The sequence below is a fragment of the Nothobranchius furzeri genome, chromosome 6 (genome assembly GCF_043380555.1).
Source record: "Nothobranchius furzeri strain GRZ-AD chromosome 6, NfurGRZ-RIMD1, whole genome shotgun sequence".
Lineage (NCBI taxonomy): Eukaryota > Metazoa > Chordata > Actinopteri > Cyprinodontiformes > Nothobranchiidae > Nothobranchius > Nothobranchius furzeri.
The window spans coordinates 26,786,060-26,808,516 of NC_091746.1; the positions used below are offsets into that span (position 1 = coordinate 26,786,060).

General features: G+C 42.2%; 1 protein-coding gene across 2 annotated transcripts; it reads right to left on the minus strand.

The window, feature by feature from the left end:
- Positions 1-1,293: 1,293 nt before the first annotated feature.
- LOC107393627 (uncharacterized) lies at positions 1,294-22,010 on the minus strand. 2 transcript variants are annotated; one of them, XM_015972139.3, is made up of 5 exons: positions 21,388-22,010; positions 7,116-7,267; positions 6,931-7,021; positions 3,682-6,845; positions 1,294-3,579 (listed from the first exon to the last, which is right to left on the minus strand). In XM_015972139.3, the coding sequence occupies exons 1-5, from the start codon at positions 21,656-21,658 to the stop codon at positions 2,662-2,664; spliced, it is 4,596 nt and encodes a 1,531-aa protein (XP_015827625.3). In that variant the 5' UTR covers positions 21,659-22,010; the 3' UTR covers positions 1,294-2,661. The 2 variants fall into 2 exon arrangements, with proteins under 2 accessions (XP_015827625.3, XP_015827618.3); XM_015972132.3 differs by having other exon boundaries at positions 7,116-7,288; positions 21,388-22,009.
- Positions 22,011-22,457: the final 447 nt, after the last annotated feature.

The window sequence follows — 22,457 nt, forward strand, 5'->3', positions numbered from 1 at the left end:
ATGTCACATTCATTGTCCAGTGGAATGCGGAGATCATTTGAAAGACAACGGTAGAACCCGCCCCACAACCAAGAGCCGTCAATGGAGCGTGGCCAGACTAAATAATACATTTATTTAGTTTGGCTTGCCAGGCTAAGGTTTGTCAGCTCAAATTTTTTTAAGTCCAACAGGTTGTGGCCCGGCACTCTAATAGGCCATTCCCATCTGTACCGGGTCGGCCCGGGCCGGGTAGCCCCAGTCGGCCCCAGCCTGGCCCGGTTGATTCCACGCATCGTTGCCTTAAGCCCATGTGGGCTGATTCTACCCACCAATCAGAGGCTTGCTCTAATGGAAGGTGTAAATTTGCTGTCAGCAGTGGGTGTGTTGGCCCTGGTCGGCCTGAAGCAGACCCCCTCGAGAAGAGGGCTGAGAATGAGCCTTGGTTGGCTCGAAAGAATACCAGGCCACCCAGATATGTAAACAACCTACGCTACCCGGCCCGGGCTGACCCGGTACAGATGGGAATGGCCCATTTGTTGCAAAAGTGGTATTCTGGCCATAAAGGGCGGTAGGGGTCTGAGTGACATTTAAAAAATCCTGTAAAGGGTCATTTTAGCACAAACTGTCTCAAGAAAATTATTTGAAAATATGAAAAGTTGCACCGTATGCATTTAAAGACGCAGAGGAGTTGAAACGTCTTCTGAGAGAAGGCAAAGGAAAACATGGAACAAAAGCTGAAATGGGGGGAGGTCTGGAATTGTGTGAAAACAATTTAAGTACACACCATTATGATACATCAGCTCTAGGCTACCATGCAAATAACCTGAGTAACACATGTCTAACATGAGCCTGAAGTAGTGGCGCCCCCAAGGGATGTCCAAGCTGGGGGCCGTGGCCACCCTAATGCCCCCCCAAAGGAAACGGCTTTTATTGCCCCGTTCTCTTAAATAGAGACTTAGGCTCTGCTCCCATCAAACCCAGTGAAAGATGTTTGCACACCTGCAGCTTTTCACCATTTCCAGTTGTTTACATGAACGCACTCACCTAATTTATTGTTTTCGTCATGACCTCGCTCCCTGTAAATAGTCTATTTTACGGTATTTTTCTACACGGGTTAAATATTTTACTTATTTCTTCTTCACTGGACAGCCTGGTGAATCCCTTTAGATTGTCAGGATTAGGATTATTCTGCAAGGATCCAGAGTAAGTTAAGACACTGATTTAAACAATTTGTGTTTATAAACTGCATTAGTCATTAGTATAAATTCAATGTCAGTTCACTTTGCCCACATTCAAGTTTCAGTAACCAAACTCTTGTACTTTTGGAAATGTCTCATTTATTTTCCATCGTCTCAAATAGGATTCAGCATAATTTACAATATAAATAAATTCGCTTCAAGAATGTTTAGTTTTGAACCTAAATTTGAGCATCAGACACATCACTGAGTAAAATTAAAACAGCCGTAAAACAATAACCCGCTAAAGCAAAGAACAAACGTAAAACAATTAATGAATAAAATGCAAATTAAAAGGGCAAACACTGAAATTCTTTACACAGCACTATAAAAATTATATTATTTAGATGTTCATTTCCAAAAAAAATGTGTGTCGTTCAACTCCCATCAGAGGCGCCTCAAATACTTTAGTGATAAAACATGGATAATAGCTCTACCATTCATGGTGCAACACGAAATAACTAATAACGTTAGCACATTGATGCATTTCATAAACAAATAAATAATCATAACTTACATTTGCATACAACTAGATCAATTTTGTAATCATTCCTAATCAAGTTCCTTTAATCCTATGTCAAAAGTATTCCATTACTTATAAACACTATAACAAATTAACCTTTGACCCTTCCTGGCATAATAGAAGATCAAGAGTCAAAGGCCTGGTTAGACAAGTTGCATCTACAGGGTATCTGCAGGTTTAAGGGAGCCAAATTTAAGACTTTTTAAGACCTTTTTTAAGGCCACTTTGACCAAATTTAAGCTACTTTTTAAATTAAATTTAAGCTATAATTTCTAGCTATTGCCTGGAACCGCGCAAAAGTGGGATTAACCATCCAGTTACCATCAAACTTGCACGTCCCCATGGCGCAAGCTCTCACTAGCTTAACCAGCTAATGTGCTCATCTAAAAATAGTCCCCTTTCACAACCAACTGAATGTGTACGGTTCTGCTTACGCCAACATCACACACAAAAAATGCTGAATACTAACTAGAAATTCACAAAATTTAATAGAAACTAAACGATTTTGTTTATTGGGTCTTTGGTAATCTAAGACCTTTGGAAACTGTATTTAAGGATTATTTGTCATTTTTAAGGATTTTTAAGGCCTTAAATTTGGAAAAGCAAATTTAAGACGTTTTAAGACTTTTTAAGGACCCGCGGATACCCTGATCTAGCTGCTTTGACGTCCACAAGAATGTGGAAAGCCAAATGTTTACACATAAAAGCGACACCAGGTGTGTCCAAAACGTCCATCTGAGACACAAAATGAGATTTTTAAACCAACAGCACAAAATACATTTCTACAATAATCTAAACTGATGCCAATAAACTTTAAAAACATGCACTTTATTTTATACATGATTTTTTTTTGTAAACACACACCTTGCATTTTTAATCTTCTACTGTGCAGATCACCAATGTTTCAGGTTGAAAGCTAATTTCCTAATTTCCTAAAGTTAAATCTCTATGTACAGTTAAAACGTGCTTTTTCACATGGCCGGTCTGTTTGAATCTCTTGTGACAGTGTGGGCAGGCGTGCGGTTTCTCCCCCGTGTGAGTTAATAAATGTCTTTTTAGATTGTTGCCATCTAAAAATCCTTTCCCACAGTAGGAACACCAATGCCTCTTTTCTCCTTTGTGCCACCTTAAGTGCAAATTAAGTTCTATTCTCCTTATGAATCGTCGATCACATAGGTCGCACTTGTAGGGCCTCTCCCCAGTGTGGCTGCGTATGTGGCCTTCCACGTCCAGTTTATTGTGGAATTCTTTGTTGCATATCTGACATACAAAAGGTTTCAGTTTTCTGTGAACCATCTGGATGTGTTTTGTGACAGAGTACCGGTAGACAAATCCTTTTCCACACAGTGGGCACAAATGAATCCTACCGTTTCGATGCACGCGGTCGTGGCGTTTGAAAGTCTTGGAGTCTGGGAAATATTTCCCACAGAGCTTGCATGTAAATGGTCGGTAAATGTTATGAAGACTGACGTGACTCTCCAAAGCAGTGCTGTTCTCAAAAACACGACCACATTCGCCACACTGATTTCTCAATAGATGCCTTCCAATTACAGCCAATGGCTGAAAGGGTGATATCGTAGGGATTGGATGGGGCGGTATAACTGGATTTCTGAACTCTACCTTCAGGCGCGGTTCAGGTATTTTGTCTACGATGGGCACTTCATTAGGCGGTAGTGTAGGAGGGTACCACACTTCGGCTTTGCACATTTTCAAAATTTTACTTTTACTTTCAGTTTGTGTTTTGTTTTTAACATGCCGTCTGCGACTCTTTAACCGCGGTCTCTTGGCGCTTTTGGTACCAGTCTCTGTCTTGTTGGCATCTGGAAGTTTTTTGGAGCTGACCTGTAACAAGATGTAAAGAAGACAAAATCAGTAAGCTGTGAGAACAATGCAAGTGCAGAAATCATTATTGGGACTTGTTTCAATTCCTTAAAAGTAGATTACCTCATTCTGTATTGACGATGTAGACGGCTGTTCTCCGAACCGAGCTTTGGTCTTTTGTAACTGGGGATCTGATTTGTCCGTGGGCATTGCAGACATTTTCTTGAAACGGCGCCAAGCTCGGTCTTCTTGCAGTCTTGAGATGGAGACAGATTTTTGGTTTGATACTGAAGGTGGGAGCCGAACTAATCTGACAACTGCACAGAGTTTCTGCTCAACAGCTGGTAGGTCAGCAGACACCAATGTCTGTACCGGCTCAACGGTTTCTGAACTCAAATTTGATTCTGTAGGAGAAACGATTGTTGTGCAAGGAAAGGTAGTTTGGTTAGAAGAATCCAGAGTGTGAGTTTTACTAGTATTTTCTTCAGCTAATAATGAGTCATCTGCAGTAGATAATCTTGAATCATCTAATGTGGAGCTCAACTGTGACAATGGTGGGGAAACAGAAGTTGCTGGTACAGTGGTGTTCTGCTTTTCTGCAAGAACTGGCTTGCTGGATTCAGCTATTGGCACCTGTATTGGATTAACAGTAATGTTGGGACATGGAGAAACTTTACGTGCTGCAGTGGTAGTGGACTGTAAAGGGAGAATGGGGTCTAGTTCCCAAACGGTAACCTTGGTGGATTGTTGAGGAGCCGGAATTACAAGTTTTCCACAAGGTGATAGAGATGGATTCATTTCCAGAAGATCTGTGGGGCCAGCTTTGGAAGGCGGACTCATTTCCAGATTTGTCGGGCCAGCTTTGGAAGGCGGACTCATTTCCAGATTTGTCGGGCCAGCTTTGGAAGGCGGACTCATTTCCAGATTTGTCGGGCCAGCTTTGGAAGGCGGACTCATTTCCAGATTTGTCGGGCCAGCTTTGGAAGGCGGACTCATTTCCAGATTTTTCGGGCCAGCTTTGGAAGGCGGACTCATTTCCAGATTTTTCGGGCCAGCTTTGGAAGGCGGACTCATTTCCAGATTTTTCGGGCCAGCTTTGGAAGGCGGACTCATTTCCAGATTTGTCGGGCCAGCTTTGGAAGGCGGACTCATTTCCAGATTTGTCGGGCCAGCTTTGGAAGGCGGACTCATTTCCAGATTTTTCGGGCCAGCTTTGGAAGGCGGACTCATTTCCAGATTTTTCGGGCCAGCTTTGGAAGGCGGACTCATTTCCAGATTTGTCGAGTCAGCTTTGGAAGGCGGACTCATGTCCAGATTTGTCGGGCCAGCTTTGGAAGGCGGACTCATGTCCAGATTTGTCGAGTCAGCTTTGGAAGGCGGACTCATTTCCAGATTTGTCGGGCCAGCTTTGGAAGGCGGACTCATTTCCAGATTTGTCGGGCCAGCTTTGGAAGGCGGACTCATTTCCAGATTTGTCGGGCCAGCTTTGGAAGGCGGACTCATTTCCAGATTGGTCGGGCCAGCTTTGGAAGGCGGACTCATTTCCAGATTTGTCGGGCCAGCTTTGGAAGGCGGACTCATTTCCAGATTTGTCGGGCCAGCTTTGGAAGGCGAGGTTTGTAACATTCCTGAAGATTTGGATGCCTTTGACAAAGGTTTTTTCACAATAATGATTTTACGAGGTATATCACTAATTGCCGCCATATTTATCCGAGGTAGAGGACGTGGCTGTGCAACAGTTTCAGTTGCAGAAACTAATGGTACAGATGATGATACTGGCAATGTAGCAGTGTTAAGAGACTGTGTCTGCTGTGGTTGTTTTGGTGTTAAAACCAAATGTTGATCCAAACTCTCAACTGTACTATGTGCGGAGGTATCGAGTGTCTTCACTGTTGGCTGAGCTTCAACAGGAGCTGTTTGTTGTGCGGCTGAGGTCTCTGAGGGACTTACAGGGGAAGCAGAGTACACCTGAGGTTGAGGTGTGATCTGTGATGGGGTGACTGTATGTTCAATGCTTGACTGATTCATGGCATCGACAAACAGCAATGCATCCTGAAGGCTTACAGGGGTGCAGCATTGTCTTTGCATGGCCGAAGATGCTTGTGGTAACTCAGCATGTGGAGCGAATGGCATTTTTCTTTGTAATGAATAGTCAAAGGACTGCGAATCAGCTCTGTCTACTTCTACTTCTGTTGAATTCTGCAAAGAATTAACAGTGGGTTGTCCTTTACACGAAAAGCTGCAACTCAGTGGTTCAACCAAAGCAGGCAGTGGATTCTTTTTTCCTTTCTGTTCTTTCAATAAGATGTTTGCACCATCTTGGACAACTGGAGAAACAACACATAAAGTCCTTATAAACTCACTTGAAGATGCTTTTGAAGACTTCAATAAAGAAACCTTCCCTTTAACTACTGGAAGGGACGGCACAATATCTGTCTGTCTTGTTACTGAGATGTCTGAGTTGTCCAAGACTCCTGAAGCCCCAGCCACTGGTGGAGGAAGACTTTTCTTTGGTCTTTTTTTGGGCGGCCGCCCTGTCCTGCGGGGTGCAGGTTTAGTGTTGGCTTGGTGTTCTGAACCATTAGGAGCCATTTCTTTGTTGACTGGTGTAGACTCTGGAAATGGTTCACTTACTGTGTGAATACCAAAGTGTTGTTGCACAACAGCTATAGTCTGTTCATTAATAGACAATATACTGTCCAGGGCATTTTCTTGAGGCCTCGATAGTTTTCCAGATGTTGCAAGTTCTCCTGGATCACCAAATTGTGTCTCTATTTGAAAAACTTCAGACTCTACTTTCCGCCCTTTCCTGCGGGGTGCAGGTTTAGTGTTGGCTTGGTGTTCTGATCCATTAGGAGCCATTTCTTTGTTGACTGGTGTAGACTCTGGAAATAGTTCACTTACTGTGTGAATACCAAAGTGTTGTTGCACAACAGCTCTAGTCTGTTCATTGATAGACAATATACTGTCCAGGGGATTTTCTTGAGGCCTCGATGATCGTTTTCCAGATGTTGCAAGTTCTCCTGGATCACCAAATTGTGTCTCTATTTGAAAAACTTCAGACTCTACTTTAATATCATCCCTGAGAGCATCTTTGAGTGAAATAACAATTGAATGGTTTATGCTAGGTGACTGGCTGTGCACTCCCTGAGAACTGCCGTCAGTTCCTGAACAAGGGAGTTGAAAGTCCAATCCAGTCTCATTTTTTCTGGGTGATGAAATTGGCTCTGCTGAAAATTCTTGGCTAATTCTAGTCTTCTCATGCTGAGCTCCGGTAGATGTTCTTACTGAAAATAGCCACAAAAAAATACATGAAAGTAATACAATACTTATGCTGAAAATGACTGAGGAATGTTCTTGTTCCAAACTCACTTGATTTATTGGTCAACATTTGACCTGAAACCACATCGTGGTCAGCTTTCTCTTGCTTCAAGGCAAACTCAAAAGAAACGTTGTCCAGCTCCTGCGTGAAAGTAATACATTTGATTTAAAACTGGACGTGTGTAGAGGCAGTCGTTTTCTAAATTCATACTTTGGCTGTCCAGGTTTACACGTACCTCTTGTTTGACCAGTACTACAGACATCTCAGGGTTTCTACTCTTGAAGTAATTGTGGTCCTGGAAAGTCTGACCCATGGAGTCCAGGGCACATTGGTGACCTTGGCTTTGCTGAGTAGATCCCATCAAAGACTGACATTCCTCCACCAGAACTGTGCAGTAAGGAACAATGTCTGCATTAGAAAGCATAAAAAAATTGTTATCTTTTACAAAAAGGTACTTATTACGTTCATTTAAAAATGTCTTTTTCTTAAAGGTGTGGAACACTGAAAAAACAATTTTAATTTATATTCCTGATTATAACAGGTCACTGAGTTTTTCATGCAGCCTGAACAATAAAATAGTCTCCTACACCTATCTCCTGCATTAGCTTCTGATAGAAAACAGACGGTGAAACTCTAGGATTAGAAAATCCTGACAGATCTACGTCACACTGTCACTTAAAGAGCAAGTCACGCCCAAATCAACTTTTTTCCCCTGACAAACTAAATAAATGTGTGTCTAATCGTGCTGCAGACATGTGTAGTCAACAGTTTTTCACTTTAGTGCATTTTCAATTCAAATTCAATAATACTTTATCAATCCCGGAGGGAAATGCCGTTGTTTCAGTACACACAATTCTAAGATCAGACATACATAGACACATGACAAGAATTGGTGACTGTGACCATTCGCAACGCCAGTCGCGCTACCGTTATAGATCAAGAGAGTTTATATGAGGATAGAGTGGGGGGAGAGAAAAAAGGCACTTCAGAGTTACCCCCAACAGAGAGGGTAGCTTTGCTACGCAAAAAAACCCCCACAAAAAAACCCCACCTCAGACAGATATGCACACCGACTTCAGACAATACACAACATAAGTGTTCACTAGGTGGGTGGGTGGGGGTAGGGTTGAGACTCTCCTCACTTCAGAGCGTGCAGCCGCAAGAGCAGCGCTAATCACCTCCGTTTGGAAAGGGGAGGGAGATAATGGGTTAAGAGAGCACATTGAGTCCTGGATACGGTTCCACGGCCTTCACCTTTTAGTTAAAATTTTTATTTTCTGCCTAAAACTGTTTGTGTTGTGCCGTTGTCAGGTAAAAACTCTGCACTGCATTTGAATTTAAATGCCATCCCTATTGGCTAAGAGGTACTCTAGAATGTTAGTTGGTACCATATGATGTCACAATGTCGTTGTGAGCCTGTGTGTGTGTGAATTTGTTAGCGCCTCTGCCCTCTCAGTCTGCTAGGCAACAGCATGTTGCATTTTTCAAACACGAAGTGGGAGTGGAGTAAGACACTGGTAGGGGGTGACTAGCTCTTTAACCTTCATGGACTCACCCATCTGGACTCACGACGGGGGAGGCTGTTGGTTTAGCATCCAGGAAACAGCAGGGAACGTCTCAGCTAGTTGAAGCTAACCATTAGCATTAGCGACTCCACCTAGGGCCGTGTGATTTGACGATATAAGGTTGTTAGGGATATTAATTAGCTCAGAGATTGTAGATCCGTCTATCACCCATCTGTGCCATTATTTCTGAACGCAGCACACAACTAGGGCTGCAACAAACGATTATTTGGATAATCGATTAATCGGATGGGGTCTCGACACGATTAATCGATTAATCGGATTACATGGGGAAATTTTTAAAAACTGCTAGGGAAACGTTATTTCTCTCCTTCCTTCACTTTATTTAACACAACATTATTAGAAAACAGTTCAATAGCAGAAAAACAACATGCCATCATCTAAATTGTCTTATAAGGTGTATAGACAGAGACCCTAAGCTACATCTATCTGTGATCTAAAATGCTTGGTCCAAGTTAAACAGCTTAAGGGCAATTCTCATCTGTTTTGTTTGATCTCATCTGTTAACATTTATTTTAAATGTAATTAAACATAGGCTGTGAATTAATCAAAATTGATCACTATTTCCAAAACTGACTGAAAAAATACCAAATAAAACTAAAGTAAATGAATGCCATCCTCCTTGCGATGATGCCCTGGGCAACTGCCATAAAGTCACATCAAGAAATGCTGCTGATCATTCCAATGATCCCAAATAGACTCACATTAGGCCACATGAAAGCAACTGAACCCAAAAATATATTAACCAGAATATAACTGCACTCTCACACAACACGCCTGCAGCAACAGTTAGGACTCCTCCCTCCCTTTGAAAAGCGTTTTTGCTTCCGAGGACATTGTGGTTGTAAAACCACATGCTAGTAGTCTGGCCCCGGTGTGATCAACCAGTTTCTGCGGGAATGTGACGGCGGAACCAGGGCCAGATTAACACTTTGTTGTACCCTGGGCAACAATATTCAAGGGCTCCATCATCACGACCCAAGGATCACCATAATGTGGTCACATACAGAATATTTTACTGTGATATGCAGTAAATATACTCAATACTTGAATGCCTGACAACACGTAACCCGCCCAGAGTAACCTTTGACCCACCTCGTGTGGAATGACCAATGAGGAGAGGGTCTTAACTTGAGGCCCTCTCTTCATTGGTCAGTCTGCATGAGACTGACTCTCAACTGACATTCAAAGTCGTAGGCAGCGAAGCGTCTCTGTGCAGCGCAAAAGCCCGGGTGGACAGTTTGTTTAATAGGGTGACCATATTTCCATTTCCAAACAAGAGGACAGGGGATCTGTGCCTATGACATCACACTATGGCAACGCCACACAAACCATGTTGGGACCCATTTTTTGTAAGAACTAAATTAATATCAGATTCTGCCAATTAAAGGGCTCTAAAATAATTCATATGTAAATATTTTGAATATTTAATGCAAAATCTAATTTTTCTGCTTTAGTGCTGCAACAAGGTTTTATTAATAATAAATTATTATACCTTTTGTTTTACTACAGCATCGGTAAGCTTCCTGTGCACAGATGATTAAGGATGCTTGTTTCAGCTGTGAGATTAGACGATAGGGTCAATGAAAAAATAAGTTGTCACACACTCCATGGAAACTTTCAGAGAATCCACAAATAGTGGCTTTCAAATGGTTTTGTTACTTTTAGCAGGTTTATAAAAGCAGCAGATGAGACAGCATGTCTGATAATTTAGTTTTTCATCTGATAATATTAGAACATGTCAGTAATGTCTGAGGGGCTTTTATAAACACCATATAACTAACACTCCTGGAGAGGGCATGAATTACACAGAGGCTTCTGGGGAGCCCAGTTATGGGGGGGGGGGGGGGGGGGGATTTTGCCTTGGCCCCCAAAATGTCTTGAAACGGCCCTGTGTGACTGAGTTTTGAAGGTGATCTGAATTGTATCAGATGTATAAATATGACATGTGTATAACTTATTGTTTTTTACTGGTAAAAACGTGTCGTGGAGATAAATCTACCTACATTTGACTTTTCAACACTTTGTTTTGTTTTCTTGTTTTTATTTAACTATTTTCCTGTCCTGCCTCTCATCTTCCTGCATCTCCTCTTAATTCTCCAGAAAATCTGTTGCCTGGATTCTTACCTTTTCACCTCATCAGTTACTTTTGAGCAGATCAAAGGGATCTCCTGACCGAAAAGCGCAGAGCGCGTTTTCGATGCTGCTTGAGGTGACATCACCACAGCACAGGTGATGAGCTCCGCAGTAGCGAGCTTCAGGCACAAATAAGACAGAAAATAGAGAATATGTGCGGACATGAACGATCGTGTGCTAATTATAGTTTTTTGGTTGCGCCACTTTGAGAATGGACCGTGCGCTGGAAGCAGCTGCCTGGATCGCTGCGCGACAATGCGGAACCGGTTCGCAGCAGCGCAAGTCTGCCGGCTCTCCCTCGCGCTGATCTGCGGCTCTCCCTCGCGCTGATCTGCCGGCTCTCCCTCGCGCTGATCTGACTTGCTCTGGTCTGCGCGCAACGGCGGGCAGGAAGGGGGGGGGGGGGCGCTTTTGGAAGAGTTGTGCGACACAACGAATCGATGACGCAATTCGTTGCCAACGCTTTTAGTAATCGATTTTCATCGAATTTATCGATTCGTTGTTGCAGCCCTACACACAACATTTGGATTTTTCTGGCCTCCCTGCACTGGCTTCCGGTCTGCTATCGTTCTCGTTTTAAACTCCTGGTTTTTGTTTTTAATTTCTTCCAGGGTGGTGCCCCTCCCCCTTATCTAGCCACGATCCTGAACAGACAATCTTCATCACACGCTCTGCGATCCTCAGACCGAGGCCTGCTCGCTGTCCCTCGTTCTAGGTGTCGGACTCGTAGGGACCGGGCTTTCTTATGTTAATTTATATGGCAGACGCTTTTATCCAAAGCGACTTACAATTTATAACCTATAGGGCATGTTGTGATCTGTGGGGGAAACCGGAGTACCCAGAGGAAACCCATGCAAGCATGGGGAGAACACGCAACTCCACGCAGAAAGGCCGCAGGCAAGCTTCGAACCTGCAACCTTCGTGCTGCAAGGCAACAGTGCTAACCACTGTGCCACCATGCAGCTTTCTCAGTCCTAGCTCCGTCTAGGGTTGTCACGGTGTGAAAATTTAACCTCACAGTTATTGTGACCAAAATTATCAGTTTTCTGAATTATTGCGGTATTTTTTTAAACGTGTTACATTTTCAGACAACTAAATAAACCCTGTATATCAGGAAAATTTTGTCCTCAGTTTGTGTCTAAATTTTGCCTAAAATGTGTTATTTTGTAATTATGTTGTTTATTTGTTTACTTTTTTCCCCTTTAGTCTTTAAAATACCAATATTTGCCCATAACTTCTTATTTTTGTCTGTTTGATGTCATCATTTTAAAAATATTAGATCAGATGCAGGGCCTGAAATTCACTTCTAAAAACAGGGGGGAATTCCCCCTTCACATATGTCTGTACAGGGGGAATTTATATATATGGGGGGGGGGGGGTGATTACCAAATGTGCAGTCTTATGTTGTACTAATCATACCTTACATCACGTTTATAAGCAGCTTTCATTGGACTCCTGCAGCATTCTCATCTTCGTTGCTCTTGTCCCTTTCTTTGTTTCATCTCCTCTGCCTGATTTCTTTCCTCACACAGAAGTTAAAAAAATAAATATAAACTTTCCAGGAACTAATTGTGGGATTAACAACAGGCCTTAACATTGTTGTATTCTTACCTCAGATTGATGCATTTATTAACTTTTTTTAATCTTGCTTAGTGGTCCTCATAGCTGCATCTGTGGCCTTCTTTTCTTTTGTCCGAATGTTGTCTTTTTCTTGGCCTCTAACACTGCATCTTTCTCCATTGTAATAACTTTGAAGTATAAAAATCAAATAAAAATGCTCCTTTTTGCTGCACTGGTATTAGAAATTATCTTAACAATTTTCATTGCTGAAGTTTGTTGTCCAACTCTCTGGGCTGCATCTTTGCTCTTGTTTGTGCTTCTTTATCTGTTGTCTCCATCTTCGCTTCTTACTCTGATTTCTTTCTCTGAATTCCTCTATCTCAAACTGATGAATTTTCATTAACTTAACTTTTAACACAAACAGTTTCGTTGATGTGGCATCAAACACGATTGCAACTATGTACATTAATGTATCTGTTAGCTCACAGTACTAATTAGTTTTGGAGCGGGGTTCTCCCACGCTCCGCTTGGTCCTCTGTCCTCTCTGTCTTCTGTCTCCTCTGCTTCATCTCTTTCCATTTGATGAAAGCTCTGTTGAAATCAAACTGCTCTTGCGGAGGGCCAAGCTCTGAAATCAGCATCAGATTGGTGAGGTTTGCGTTATTCAGAGAATTTCTGAATCTTGTTTTTATCCTGTTTTGTGTGCTGAATCCGCGTTCACATGACACACTGGCAATTGGGATGACTAAAGCGATCTTAATGAGCTTCTCCATTTCAGTGAACACACCCCGATGGTCACTCAAAACAGCCTCTGCAAACTGCTGGAAGGTCAATGAGGCGTACGAGTCACTGGAAACCATAGTTTGCTTCAGCAAGGCAAACTCCGAGCGTCCATCCACTGCACTTACATAGTTTGAGAAGTGTGCAAGAAGGTTGTCGAGTTTTTCAAGGCCATAATGAGAAAAGTTATCGGACTTTTTTGCCATAATGGCTTTTTTTGGCTCCAAAATCGTAAACCATGACAGAACATCCAGTGTCTCACAGGGGAATCTTCTCTCAATCTCTGTTATTAAAGATCCCACGTACCTGCTCTTCATGTCATCAAAGGCTGGTTTTTGGGTGTGGCAGTCAAAAATTTTGTCTCCTTTAAACTTGTTTCCATCAAGAGAGCTGAAGAATTCAGTTTCTGCAGGGCCAGGGTGGACGATTATTTCCTTCAGGGCTTCTTTGGTACTTTCAACCATTGGCTGTGCTGTGGAGAAGTCCAGATCTTCTCTTTGAAAATGTTTTGAGAGAAGGACTACATGCATCAGTACGTCCTTCATCATGTGACAAAGAGCCACAAAGTTAAACTGTCTCACAGCTAGTAGCAGACCTTTAGCTTTGTCAGCATCTTGTGCATTAGAGGAAGCCATGTGCTCCAGGACATCTCTCAGGGATTTCAGTGATCTACACACTACCGACACTGCATTGTGAATTGACAGCCACCTTACTGCATGCGGCTGGGTGAACTTCAGTTGGGGTTCATCCAGCTGTTTCTGCAATTCATGCAGCTTGTTGCTTCTGACAGCAGAATTACTGAAAAAAATAAAAATTGATCTCAAATCCTGCTGAAACCGTTTCACCTGTGGCACAGAGTTGGCTGCATCACTGGCAGCAAGTGCGAGACGATGAGCCGTACAGTGGATTCCTACCAGGTCTGGATTGTATAGCTCTCTGAGCTTTTTAATAACTCCTTGTCTGCATCCTGTCATTACAGCAGCTCCATCAGTGCAAACTGCAGCAAGTTTTTTTCCATCCAGTTTTTTTTCTGTCAATAGCTGTTTTACATCTTCAACAATAGTGTCTGCTCTTCCATCAGCAATTTCAGAATTCCTTATCAGTTTTGTTTTGACGTTGTTGTCATCTATGAACCTGACATAGATAATCAGTCGTTTGGTGTTACTAATGTCAGTAGATTCATCCAATATTAATGAAAACACGGGACTTCTTTCAACAGCTTTGTCAATATCTTCCACAAGTGTGCTTGCAATAGCTTGCTGCATTTCTGACAGTCCTTTTTCATTGATGTAGCTACCATAGCTTGATGTTTCTGTAAGTTTTTTGAAAGCAGGACACTCCATTTCTTTCAGGAATTTAACCACATGGCAAAATTTAGCTTTTGCCATTTCATTTTTTGCAATAAAATATGCAGTTTTCAGGAGCCCCTTCATTTCTGCAGCAGACTGTAAATGTGCATCTTCGATAGCTTTGGTCATTACACTTTTAGCTGAATCCGCCTCACGTTTTCTTTTTATTGCTGCAGTGTGAGACACACCATCAGCGTGACGACGTAAAGTTGATGTTTTGTAGCATCGACTTGCAAAAGGCACAGCGCCGTACATTTTACAAATGGAGCAGTTCATTTCACCATTGTTATTTTCAAGCCAGGGATACAGTCTGAGCCAGTTAGCCTGAAACTTATCTTTAGGCTGCTTGCTAACGTTACGTTCAGTGGCACTACCTTTTTGAAAGTCCGGAGGATCCGTCTCATTCACAGCATCGCTGGAATCGGCGCTGCCACCCGCCCTGCCTCCAACGCCTCCTCCCTCGCTGCCTTCCGTGCTGGGGATTTCTTGTACAGTTTTTTTGGGAGCAGGTTCCCCTTCGTTGTTAGATTTCCGTTTTAACCAGCGGTCCATGTCTGCATGCAGGCGTTAAATCCGCCAACCGAAGCACTGCTTTGCTGCTAGCAAGGGACTGAGCTCGTATTTTGATAAGTGGAGAGAAAAAAAAATCCAGCGCGCCGCCAATCACCAAGATGAAGAACGGGTTCGATGTTGTGGGATTTTAATGGCTCCGATACAAACGTCCACATTCGCTGCAGGCTGTGCGGGACTTTCCCGCATTATAAAACTGGATTTGCGAGAAGCAACTATATAACGCGCAATACCCGCAATCCCGCAGTGAATTTCAGGCCCTGAGATGATACTCAGTACTCAAGCAGCCTTCTAATCAGATACTTTTTTACCCTTACTTGAGTAATAAACCCTATATCAGGAGAATATTGTCCTCGGTTTGTGTTCCAGTGAGCTTTGCAGATGTGGGAAAATGTCATCAGGCAATAATCATTGTTAAATTCATAATTATTCTCGGAGAGAGACCAACTCTTATCTGCCCCTGGGAGCCCCGTAATGCATAGCGTCATTCCAACATGGCAGTGTCCGCGACACGGTTTATATGCAGGTAGCGGCGCTGCGGCTGCTTTATATAGCGACTCGTTGCGTTCTCCCTCAACCCAAATCCTCGGATCACGCATTTTAGCTAAAACGCTAATGCTAGCTTGCCTTGCGTTGACTGTAGAGTTGTGGGTGATGGTCACGCAGATGTGTCATGAGATTTGAAGCGTTGCTGCCTTTCACAGACACTTTTTCTGCTCGTGCTGCAAACAGGATAGTCGTCTTCTATCAACTGTCCCTCGGCAAACTTCAAATATAAAAAAAAAACGCCCGTACTTCCCACTTTGTCTTCTTTGAGGGATAATAAATGTCCTGAGCGCTGTCGTCTCCTCCTTTGGCCATTATTTCAGCTTTAGCTTCAAGAGAGTTTTGGTTGTAAACAATAAAGTGCGCATTTTCTGCCGGCAACTACAGCAGATGATACGGTGGCTGGTAAGGGTCACCGCGCCTACACCGCAGCCACGGTAATCCACCGAGATAATATAGTTTTTAAAAACAAGACGGTTATTATTATTGTCAACTTTTTTACCGGGGTTTACCGCTACACCGGTTACCATGACAACCCTAGCTCCGTCACTCTGGAACCAGTTGCCACCTTCAGTTAGACTGTCCCCATAGCTGCCGGTTTTTAAGAGTCGCTTGAAAACCCACTTCTTCCACATGGCGTTCCCTGAATGAGTTTGAGGTCTGCCTTCTTTGATGTTGATTTTATTCCCTGTTTTTATTAGTCACTTGATCCCTTGTTTAATCCATTTGTTTCTACTTTAATGTTTTAACCTCTTTGCATTATTTAATAGCTTTAATGATCTACTTAATCATTGTGATTTACATTTCTTATGTACGGTATTCAGCGCCTTGTGCTCCCTGACAGGGTCGCAGAAGGTGCATTATAAAAAAAATGAAGCTTTGATTGATTGTTTGCACCACGGTTAGGTGTTTTACGGCGGTATTTCACATCAAGTTGCACCCTATGGCTTGCCCATGCATGCTACCTATGCATTAACAAACATGGAGGAATACTGTAGCAGACGCGGGTCAGACTAGGGTAATTTTCAACAGGATGACCTGCCGACCCAAACGGAGGAGCTTGTATCTAAAAGAAGGAGGCACGGATATGGTTTGGATACAGGAAGGCTTATGTGGACCAGAAAACGGTTGCTCCTGCAGATGGAAGGAGACCACTACTGCAGTTGCCTAGCAGATCTACAAAAGTATGGCTCCAATCTACGCAGTCGAGAAACGTGGGCTTTGTGAGCTGGTGCAAACACTCGAGCCAAGATACGGACTGTGAATAGAATAAAATAATGTTATATGATTGTTTTCAGGATATAAATGAGCTATATAAGGATTAGATTTTTTTGCCATATTGCACAGCGCTAGTGATATTCCTACTTAAACATGTATAACTACTTAGTTTAACTCACTCACTGCCAATAAATCAGACCGTTCACTGCCCATGCAGTTTCTAATTTTTTTGCATTTTTTTTACTGTGCAGGTGTCGGAACGAGCCCCTGCACCGTGAGAAAAAAACAACCCAGCTCTAAAGCTGATCTTCATCCGCCACGTGATCAGGAAGCAGAAAATCCATGTGGTAGGACATCGTTTTGGGCCGCTGTTGTAAAAAAGTGAGGCGCGAACTGGAAAAGCTTCTGCCGGTCACAATTCGGCAATGGATTATGAAAGAATGGATAATGCTTGAAATGCGCAGATTATTCCAGATTTAAGAGGTGGCTCTACTCTTTGTTTTGGTGTTGACATCATCATTGAGCGCAACGTTTTGTGACTCTTAAAAAACTGTGAAAACGCTGAAAAACTCTGGCTGTGAATGAGTTAAGTTGTACTGTTACACACTAACATAGGGTTTCCCCCAGCGCCTTATGAGCCTGGCGGCCCGCCAGGCTTTGCTTGGCCACCGGCCAGGCTAAGCGTCATGCCCCGCCCCCCCTCCCCGACCGTGTCCGCTGACACGAACGGCGCAACGAAACTAGAGCCCTCCATCAGCTGATACTGGTGAGAAACAGCAGCGGAATGTGTGCAACCCCCCCCAGCCCTGCTCTGACGGAGGAGCGCTGCGGGACGGAGCACGCAACCCCCCCCCCAGTCGAATCCGCCAGGCTTAAATCATTTTCCGGGGGAAACCCTGCTAACATCAATGCAATACTCAGGATGTGTTCAATATAGAGCTGAAACGACTAATCAATTTAATCGATTATAATCGATTATTAAAATAGTTAACTTTTTTAGTCATCGAATAGTTGTTTAATAATCACATTTTACCGCATAAAGTCTATTTTTACCACAATCTGACATCGGTTACAAGCTGGTAAATTTGCCGCCAGTGTGTGGCAGTAATGAGCCACTGATCTACCAGTGGAGCCATAGAAGAAGAAACGAGCCAATAAGTGCCCTCGGTTTTCACGACGTAACACGTTACTGACGAGCATCTTGCTGTGAGAGATGGCGGAACAAGAAGAAATATGGAAGAAAAATAGAAGCGACAAAACTGAAGAGAAACCCCGGACAAAAACCTCACGAGTATGGGAGCACTTCACTCTAGATTCCATGAAAAGACAGGTGACCTGCAAAATATACAAAAACCATCTAGCATGGCACGGAAGCACGACATCCCTAAGTGAACATTTGAGACGAAAACATGTGGGGGCTGATGCAGCAGAGGAAGAGCCAGCCCGGTAAGTGACAGAAAATAAACTAGCCAAATATAGTGGTCCGTCACTACACGCAGATCAAATTTGGGACTTAGTGTTTTAGCGGAGTTCATTATAGTGGATGTTAAACATGTTTTTTTGCCGCGTCAGTCTACGGTGTTCTACTTCTGATTGACTAAATGCAATTGTGAATCTCCTCCGTGTTGTGTATCATGCGCTTGCCAAATTTAGCACGTCTGTTTATAAGAATGTTCTCGTTAAGAGAAAAACGGCACAAACCCATAACTATGTTCTTCATTCATAAAAGGACAACTCCGCGGTGAAAAATATACAGACGAGCTGTGTCCAGGTGAATATAACGCTGCATAGTTGTACGCTTTCAATTTTTAAATACAGGAGAAATTCAGAAAAAGTATTTTTTTTTACTAATAAAAGGCAGTTTTACTATCCAACGCTGTAAAACACCTCACAACACATTTTTATCATGTTTCTTAAACAGTATTACACAAAATGAACATTTTTCACATTTCTCTAGCTAATTTAAACACTCCCGACTCAAAGTATAAACCTCATGAGCTTCTTACTTAGAGCTTTTTAATAGTAAAAAAAAATTGACTTTTTTTCTGAATATCTCCTGTTGCGGGCTATTTTGTAGAACGTAACCTAGGGCTGCTCAATTAATCGAATTTTAATCACGATTACGATCTGAGTTTTGAACGATTATAAAAAACAAAACAAGCCGATTATTTGCTCCTCCCGCTTGCGCTGCCCTGAGTTGCAAATGAAGCGCTCCTCCACAGTGTTGCCAACTTAGCGACTTTGACGCTATTTCTAGCAGCTTTTCAGACCCCCTTCTTGACTTTTTAATCCTAAAAGTACCTAGCGAACATCTCAGAAACATCTCTGGTAACCCTTAGCTACTTTCTGGATAACGGTCGTCGACATTTCCTGCAGGTTAGCTAAACACTCCGCCTGCACTCCGGACCGTTCTTCACAACATTAGGAAAGGGAATGATGCAGTGATGTGTCGGTCGCTAAAGACAGCTCTCGGAGCCGGCTCCCTGTTGGATTAACCAGAGTGAGTGACACACACACCGTACCTGCGGACTCATGAGCAGCTAAAAACAGCTAAATGTGCGCGTGCAGCGTGCTAAACACACGTGCAGCTTGCCCGATTGCTGTGAGACCGGGTTGGGGGGTGGGGGGTGCAGCTGTGGTTGGGACAATTATTACATTAACTGATGGGCCTGTAAATAAATAGTTTATAAATAAGGTAGAAATAAGTTCCTCACGCTGATAACTAATGACTAACCTCTCTGAGGACACGGTGCTCCTACAGCACCTTGACAGGACTCAATAAATGTTATGCAACATTTTGTGAACATCAATTTATTTGCATTTATTTGTTATAAATGCCACTGTATAATTCTTGCTGTCAGTATTTGCAAGATATTGGTATTTGGGTCTGTACTGGTTAGACTTAAATGAGTTAAACCAAGGTCTATAGCCCTTGGGTCATAGACTATGAGCTATAAGTATATTGGTCTTTTTATACTGGGAATCAGGAGTTATTTTAGTGATCATCTTGTTTCTTATTTTTGTCCTAATTGTGCCCTGAGCAATTTTATGACTGAATAAAAACAAATAAAATCATCATAAATTGAAAAATCGTCCTAAATAATCGTGATCTCAATTTCAGTCACAAAAATCGTGATTATTATTTTTGCCATAATCGAGCAGCCCTAACGTAACCCTCAAAATAAATGATCACTGTATATTGTTAATTAATTCAAATAATATAATACTGATTTAGTGTTGTAGTGTGTGTGTTGCTTTATTTTATATGTGTACTTATTTCATTCTATTTGTGTTTCTTATGCAGAAAAAAACAAGCAACGATGGACAACTACATGGGGAACAAGACACTCACCCCCCAGCAATGCATACCACTTACAAACTCTATTCTAAACATGCTGGTAAAAGACATGAGGCCACTATCCATGGTGGAAGGAACAGGCTTCCAGCTAATGCTAAAAAATTATTCTGGACTGATATTTTGCACCGTTTAGCTCATTTTATACCGCTGACTGTGTTCATGTGCGATAAAATAGATTGCAGTCAACTGCACAATTCTCTTATGTTTTTGTTTTCTTAACTGAAATGCATTCATCACTTGTATAGGTTAAATAGCTAAACAATAACAAACCGATTAATCGAAAAAAATAATCGAGATTAATCGATTATGAAAATAATCTTTAGTTGCAGCCCTAGTTCAATACTTGTGCAATACCAGATTTATATAGTATGTTTCTTACAGTATGCTGCATAGTTCTGGAACCCACGTTTTTTGTCTTTATTCGTGGTTTTTAGTGGTCCATGGTTACAATATTAGCTTACTGCCAATGTGTACATATACACATGTACCGTTATTATTTTTCACCAAATTATTAAGTTTTTGTGCTGCTGAAACAAGTGAATTTCCCCACGGTGAGATCAATAAAGTCTATACTAGTCTATTCTATGTGACAGACACTGCTTTAACTGGCCATAATATTCTTTACATAGCAGTAGCTCAGGAGGTGGAGCAGGTTATCCAGTAATCGTAAGGCTGTAGGTTTGATCCCAGCTCCCGCCAGAGAATGCTACTGTTGTGTCCTTGGGCAAAACACATAACCACTCTGTCTTGGTGGCGCCAGTGCTCGGCAGTCTCGCCTCCATTAGTGCGCCCTAAGGCAGCTGTATTTTTTTAAAATCACAACTGTCTATTTTTTGCTCATTTAAAATATATATTTTAACCCTTTTCTAGATTCTTTTTTATATTTTTAGTTTTTGTGAAGCACCTTGTGATTTTTACCTTGAGAGGCGCTATAGAAATGATATTTTTTTCTTCTTCTGTGGCTACATTGCAGCTCATCACCACCAGCGTGTGAACGTATGGTTGACAGATTGTGTTGTAAAGCACCTTGGGGGGTTTTAGAACCCTAAGAAGGCGCTTTAAAAACATAGGCAATTTACTATAATAATGATTATAAATTAAACGTAGCGCAATTGAGAGCAAAAATCATGTTTGAATAGAAATGCACTGTCATGGTATTAATCTGTACTGTCTCAGAATTGAGATGACTTTCTCTCCCTTTCCTACTCTACACCAGATCACCACAGTATGGTTTCCCTCCACCTTGATAAGACTAGCCGACGTAAAGGTGACGTAACCGGACATAAGCCATGTTCAAAATAACAAAATGTACTAAGTAGAAGGACAAAAACGCCACCCAACAGTGCGGGTCGACCATACTGAATATTATTGTCAACTTTACGTCGTGTACCAGGCAGTATTACTCACCACATTGTACAGCGATGTCACATTTCTCCGAAACGTCACTTCGTTCCTGGGCCGGACTACTTTCTGCGGCGGCCTTGACCGGCTTCCTTCTCGCCGTTTCGTATTGGAAGCATTTCTTCTTCAGATCCTCGTTTTCCTTCTTGATCTGCGATATTTCTGCCTTCAACTCGTCCACCATGTTTTCAAAAAGTTTCGTGGTTTCGGCGATAGCGCTCTTCAGCATGCCCTCCATCACGAAGGCATACTTCGTCTGAAAATCATCCGCTGACATCTTTAAATCGTTTTAAAAGTCCTTCGGTTGTCGGTACTGAGGTATTTAGGGTGTCGTTTTTAAAAACGGGATATTAACAGCCGACCAAACATGGCTGCTTCACGTGGACAAGAACTGCGCTTTCAGAGAGTGACGCAAAGCTTCTGACGGTTGGAGCTGAGCTAATATCCGGTTACTGGCTGGCTTGAAACTGCATTCTTAATATAAACTAAGCTAAACAAATGTTCGAGTTTAGCCGTAAGTACCCGAAGTCGAATTAGAACGGGTTTTATAACGGGAAGGAAAACAGAAAAAGTGCCATTGTTTTCGCCTTCTTCTTCCCTCTCCCTGTGCCTCGCAACTCTTCTTTCTTTTCCTTTTTTTGGTTCATTGGTGGAAGTCAGCGTCTCGTTACCGCCACCCTCTGGCCTGGAGTGTGGGACCGCAGAACGAAACCTTATTTATACAGTTTACGGATGAATATTGACAGCTGCTTGGCCAACACAATGAACAAAATCCAGGAGCTACAAGGGGAAGTAGTTATTTTAGTTTTTAGACAGTAAACAGACAAAAAAATGTATATATTTATTCTCCAAAATGGCAGACACTTGGTAAAAACATGTCCTTTATGTATCCTCAGCTTCCATTATTATTCCCTTTCACTTTAGGCTACTTACTCTGAAAAGTCATTACTGATTAAAACATTTATTTTATACGGTTATATTGTTCGGTTTTAAATATTTTAACTGACTTAAAAGCCAATCCGGGGACAATGAAATTCTATTTATTTTAAAGCAACAGCTGCATTACATAAAATGTA

Coding starts and splice junctions, on each gene's coding strand:
- LOC107393627 (XM_015972132.3), bottom strand. CDS start 21,658: ATGTCAGCGGATGATTTTCAGACGAAGTATGCCTTCGTGATGGAGGGC. Junction 7,289..21,387: donor TGACATCGCTGTACAATGTG/GTGAGTAATACT, acceptor TTTCTAATGCAG/ACATTGTTCCTTACTGCACA. Junction 6,846..6,930: donor AATGTTGACCAATAAATCAA/GTGAGTTTGGAA, acceptor GGCTATTTTCAG/TAAGAACATCTACCGGAGCT.